Genomic DNA, 6000 nt, shown 5'->3' with positions numbered 1-6000 from the left:
GCTGAGCATGGTGGCACAGTGCTTAGCACTGCTGCCTCATGGCACCAAGGACCCGGGTTCGATCCTGGCTCTGGGTCACTGTCCGTGTGGTTTGCACATTCTCCCCGTGTTTGCGTGGGTCTCACCCCCACAACACAAAGATGTGCAGGGTAGGTGGACTGGCTAAATTGCCCCTTAATTGGAAAAAAAGAATTGGGTGCTCTAAATTTATTTTTAAAAACTTGTAATGAGCAAAGTAATTACACAGAGTGACGTCCAACTTGAAAATTGTGAACGGGACAGATAAGCGAGCTTTCATACTCTCAAAAAACAATTTATTATACACCTGTTTTATTAAAAGGGTACATCTAGTGAAATTACTTGTTTGAATTACAAAAGGAGCAACATGATTCAATATGAAAATAAGATACTGCCCAGTAAGTTCTGACAGTAATAAATCAGACACACAGCGGCCAATGACATCAGCTTCCTGCATGTATCCACACAAAACCCAACAACTCTTGTACAAAACAAAAGTACTTTGTAACTGTGATACATTATAAAGGTTCAGTTTTTTAAAACTGGTAAATAAGAAATGATCCTTCAGATGGGGTCAGAAACTGGATTTCTTGGTCGCACCCCAGGAACCTGTCAAAGCATCTACAACTATTCAGAAGAATATAATACAAAAGCAGCTAAAGATCATCCTCTTCCGGTGAGTTGATCATTCAACTGCTCTTATCCTTGCTGATTCTTTTTGCCTTTCTTTCAGCCAGTCATCTTGTTATCACGGGGCTTGATATGTTTCTAAGTCTTCAGTGTTTTCCGTCAGGAGAACTGTATGGGCTGTACACCCGAAATCTGCTAGAACCAAAGAGATGCAGTCAGTTCCTATTTAGGGGCACACACATTTTCGCAGTGTGAGCTTATTTCTTTTATTTTTTTTGCAATTAAAACTCTCCAAGATCAATTGTAAAACTGAATTTAAACGACATCAACGAAAAGCAAAGATAGCACTGGAAAACCAAAATCAGCACTGGAAAACCAAAATCAAAGTAGAAAATGTGGAAATACACAGGCAGGTCAGGCAGCAGAAATTTGTATTTATACAGCACCTAATGTCCCAAAGTCTGCACAGGCACATTACGAACAAAATTTCACATCAAGCCACCCAAGGAGATATTAAGGTAGATGACCAAAAGCCTGGTCAAAGACGTAGGTCTTAAGGAGCATTTTGAACAAATTAGAGAGGCTGAGAGGCTTAGGGAGGGTGCTCTAGAGCTTACGACCAAGCAACTGAAGGTACAGCCACTAAGAGCAGAGCGAATGTGGATCAAAAAGCACAGGAGTGATGGGTGAGCATGGCAACTTCCCTTAGGATCCTGGGAAAGACATTCATCTGTCTTTTCTCTTTACATGTTGATGCATTCCGCTTTCTCATCTTTTTAAACACTTATTTACAGCACAAGAGACACTGAAAGTTGTAACAATCATGATAATCAAATCTACACCATGAGAGATACATGTTTTTTAAAAATCCATTTGAATGGGTGTGTTTCCATGTTCTAGATTACTTCTAAGTAGTGATCAGGGACAATAGGATAAATTTAGTTTAAACTGGTAGAATTTCAAAACCTATTTTGTGCCACTGGTTAACTTTTCCAAAAATCTCAGTATGTACAAAAGGGGGAGTTATCCAAGTGCCAGCCCAACCTATTGGGAAAGTTGAGACACAGTGGGCATAAGACCATAAGGTATAGGAACAGAATTAGGCCATTCAGCCCATCGAGTGCTCCACCATTTGATAATGTTTTCAAAAAACAATTTCCAGTTAAGGGGCAATTTAATGTGGCCAATCCACCTGCCCTGCACATCTTTGGGTTGTGGGGGTGAGACCCATGCAGACATGGGGAGACAGTGGCCCGGGGCTGGGATCGAACTCAGGTCCTCGGCATCGTGTGGCAGCAGTGCAAACCACTGTGCCACCGTGCTGACCCCCGCCATTCGATCATGACTGAAATGTTCCTCATCCCCATTCTCCTGCCTTCTCCCCATAACCCCTGATCCCCTTATAAATCAAGAAATTCCCTTATTAATCAAGAACACTAGATTTTGTGCTTGAGGTATTGTTACCTACAGGACGACAGGCCAAGAGCTGGAAGGTGGAATTAGACAGAATAGTTCTTTATTAGAATATAAGAATTAAGAGCAGGAGTAGGCAATTTAGCCTCTCGAGCCTGCTTCACCGTTCAATATGATTATGACTAATCTCATCATGGCCTGAACCCACCATCCTGCCACTTCTCCATAACCCTTCAATCCATTACTAGTTAAAAATTTGTTAAACGCATTAAATTTACTCATTGTCCCAACAGCCACCGCATTCTGGGGTAGTGAATTCCAGAGATTCACAACACTTTGGGAGAAATAGTTTCTCTCATCTCTGTTTTAAATTTGCTACCCCTTATCCTGAGATGATGATCTCTCGTTTTAGAATGCCCCACAAGAGGAAGCATCCGCCATGTCCACTTTAGCCATACTTTTTATCACCTTATATATCTTAATTTGATCTACACTCTCAAGAGTATACGCCCGAGTTGCTCAATCTCTCTTCTTAAGACAAACCCCTCATCTCTGGAATCAATCTAGTGAACCTCCTTTGAACTGCCTCCAATGCCACTTCATTTTTTCGCAAATCAGGGGACCAAAACTGTGCACAATACTCCAGGTGCGGTCTTACCAATGCCTTGTACAGTTGCAACAACACTTCCTTACCTTTACACTCTATTCCTTTAGCTATAAATGCCAACATTCCATTCACTTTCTTTATTACCTGCTGCACCAGTTTGCTCGTTTTCTGTGACTCATGCACAAGAACACCCAGATCCCTCTGCACCGGAGCACCCCAAAGTCTCTCCCCATTTAGATAATACGTTGCCTTTCCATGTTTCTGACCAAAATGGATCATCTCACACTTATCCACGTTGAACTCCATCGGCCACATTTTCGCCCACTCACCTAACCTATGATTTTCTATACTCTTTCAGTACCTGTATTATATCTTCTTTAGGTTCTTCTTCAGTTGATAGGTTTGCATTGTTGGTTTTAGCACTCCCTCCGATATCCTCAAACTTTGCCTAGTGTTCAGTCTTCTTCAAAGACAACCTGCTTCCCTTTGTCAGGTTTCTGACTGTCCAAATTGGAGACGACCCCCTGAATGAGTTTCTGCTGCATTGCTGTCTCTTTCGGATTGTCCAATGTTTATCCAAATTTTGAGTTTCTTCTGCAGCCAAACTACAAGTAGTATTGCTGAGGGAAATATTTGGTTCATTTTTAATCAATAAACACTCTCTAACCCCTCCAGCTTTACATTCTCTCTTTTCCTTCACATGGATACTTTCAGCGACATGTAACGCTGAGGGTTCAATCTTCGCAGAGTTGGTTGTCTATATATAAATGCACCATTCTTTGTTTTACAGCATTTACCCCCTAATCGGAGTCTTTGTACTCACAGCCCTTATCTCCATTTAGTAATACGGACTGAAACAATTTGTGCTTTCCAGATTTCAACTGTTCTTCTTTACTTTCAGAATCAGAGAATGGCACGTTATTAGCTCCACAAACTTTCTGGTTATTGTTAACCGATGTGGTGGCAGAATCGCTGCATGGTAGACCCTCCAGCTCTGTCCCTCCCCCGTTTGGGTTCACCGGGAATACCTTGCTCTTGCCTAGGTTGAGTTTGTAGCCTGAGAAGGCCCCAAACTCTTCCAGGAGCTTCATGATAACCTTCAAGCGTTCTACGGGTCCGAGATGTAGAGGAGCAGGTCATCTGCATAGGGTGAGACTCTGTGCTCTCTGCCTCCTCTTCGGATGCCCTTCCAGCCTCTCGCAACTCGCAGAGTGATTGCCAGGGCGAACAGGAGCGGGTGCAGGTGCATCCCTGTCTTGTGTCTCTGTGCAGCTGGAAGCATTCAGAGCTGGTGATGTTGGTCCGAAAGCTCGCCTTGGGGCACTGGACAGGAGTTTCATCCTGTCCCTAGCCCAAACCGCTGCAGTACAGAGGTACTTCCATTTGACTCTGTCGAAGGCCTTTTGTGTCCAGGGAGACGATCACCTCTGGTGTTCTCTCCCTAAATGGGGTCAGTAACAATTTCAGCAGCCATCTGATGTTCGCAGTTAGCTGTCTACCCTTGGTCCTCTGCGACGTCTGTACGCAGTTCTCCAGTCTCCTGGTCAGGAGTTTTGCGAGTATTTTCGCATTTACGTTGAACAGCGAAATGGGTCTGCATGATCTGCATTTCATCGGGTCTTTGTCGTTCTTGGTAGCAGCGATATAGTGGCCTGCGTCAGCATAGGAAGCAGGGTGCCCCTCGCTAGCGAGTCTGCGAACATCTCCTGTAAGTGCGCGGGTTGGTGCAAATATTTTATAAAAGGTCCACCTGGAACCCATTGGTTCCTGCCGCCTTCCCCATCTGTATGGAGCTGATGCTCTCCATGACCTCTCCCAGTCCTATTGGTGCTTCCAGCTCCATGTGTCTAAAGCCCCCACGATTGGCACGTCCCAGCCCATCGAGGAACCTTTTCATCCCGGAGTCCCCGTCGAGGGGCTCGGAGGTGCACAGTCCCCGGTAGAAGGCCTCAAATGCTTGGTTGACCTTTTTTGGTTCAGCTACCAGTCCGCCTCTGCTATCCTTTACCTGGGCTATCGCCCTCGTGGCTATCTGCTTTCTCAACTGGTGTGCCAACAGGTGGCTAGCATGCTCTTCGTGCTCAGAAACAGTCCTGAGTTTGTGCACTGCCTTCCTGGTTAAAGTCCATTTGTAGCTTTTTCCTCTCTGCCAGAAGCTCTATGGGCGGGGCCTCAGAGTATTTTCTGTCGACAGGATGGAGTCGATCAGTTGCTGCCTGGCGCCCCCACTTCCCTGTCTCTACGAACCTTGTAGGTTATAAAATCTTCCCTAATCACCGCCTTCACCGAATGGTGAGACTTTCCCATTCTGGTTGTTAGTACTCGCCTGTGATGTTTTCTGGCAGAAGACCTAGTCGGCCAAGAGGTCCGTGTCCAACCTCCATGTGGGGCATTGGCATAGCCTGTTTCCAACCTCACATCCATGTAATGAGGAGCGTGGTCGGAGATGACGATCGCGGAGTATTCCGCTCTGATTATTTCTGGAAGCACCAATTTCCCTACTGCAGAAAAGTTGATATGGGTGTATACCTTGTGTACTGCCCCCATTTTGCTCCATGAATGCTCCCAGTTCCCTAACCATGCCTGTCTTATTCCCCATTTTGGGGTTTGATCGGTCTGTCAATGGGTCCTGAACACAGTTAAAGTCGTCCCCCCCCGCCCCCCCCAGCACATGTTCTGGGCATGTCCAGAACTTAGGGGATATTGGCAGGGTTTTGCGGACGTCATGTCCAGAGTATTGAAAACAAGGGTGGCAATGAGTCCAGGGGTGGCGATTTTCAGTGTGTCGGAAGACCCGGGAATCCAGGAGGAGAAAAAGGCAGATGTTCTGGCCTTTGCTTCCCTGGTAGCCCGGAGATGGATACTGCTAGCTTGGAGGGACTCAAAGCCCTCGAAGTCGGAGACCTGGCTAACTGACATGGCGAGCTTTCTCGGCCCAGAGAAGATTACGTTCGCCTTGAGAGGGTCACTGTTAGGGTTCGCCCAGAGGTGGCAACCATTCATCGACTTCTTCGCATAGAATTAATCGTCAGCAGGGGGTGGGGTTAGGGTAGCGTAGAACAGGGGTCAATTAGGCGGGTCTTGGCGGGATGGGAGTCGGTGATTGCACTATGTCTATTGTTCTTGTACATTGTTTTTATACTGTTGCTGTTTGTAGTGCCAAAAATACCTCATTAAAATTGTTTACTAAAAAAAAAAGTCCCCCTCCCCCCATGATCTTTGTGAGTCGACATCGGGGATTTCCGCCATCTTTATAGAGTCCGTGTCGTCCCAGTTGGGCGCGTATACTTACCAAAACTACCGGTGCCCGACCAGGCACTGCTGACCATGAC

The 6000-nt window shown here is 45.8% G+C and overlaps 1 protein-coding gene across 3 annotated transcripts in view; it reads right to left on the bottom strand.

The window, feature by feature from the left end:
- Positions 1 to 313: 313 nt before the first annotated feature.
- Positions 314 to 6000, bottom strand: part of LOC140396398 (nuclear transcription factor Y subunit beta-like) — a 60101-nt gene continuing 54414 nt past the window's right edge. For 2 of the 3 annotated variants that reach the window (XM_072484987.1, XM_072484985.1), the window contains one exon: positions 314 to 843. In XM_072484987.1, coding sequence (XP_072341088.1) covers positions 808 to 843 — 36 coding nt within the window. In that variant the 3' untranslated portion in view covers positions 314 to 807. The remainder of the gene's footprint in view (positions 844 to 6000) is intronic. The other variant, XM_072484986.1, reaches the window with a different exon arrangement.

Source organism: Scyliorhinus torazame, chromosome 19 (genome assembly GCF_047496885.1).
Source record: "Scyliorhinus torazame isolate Kashiwa2021f chromosome 19, sScyTor2.1, whole genome shotgun sequence".
NCBI classification, from domain to species: Eukaryota; Metazoa; Chordata; class Chondrichthyes; order Carcharhiniformes; family Scyliorhinidae; genus Scyliorhinus; species Scyliorhinus torazame.
The sequence above is the reverse complement of the archived record's forward strand: the minus strand, read 5'-3'. Positions and strand labels throughout refer to the sequence as shown.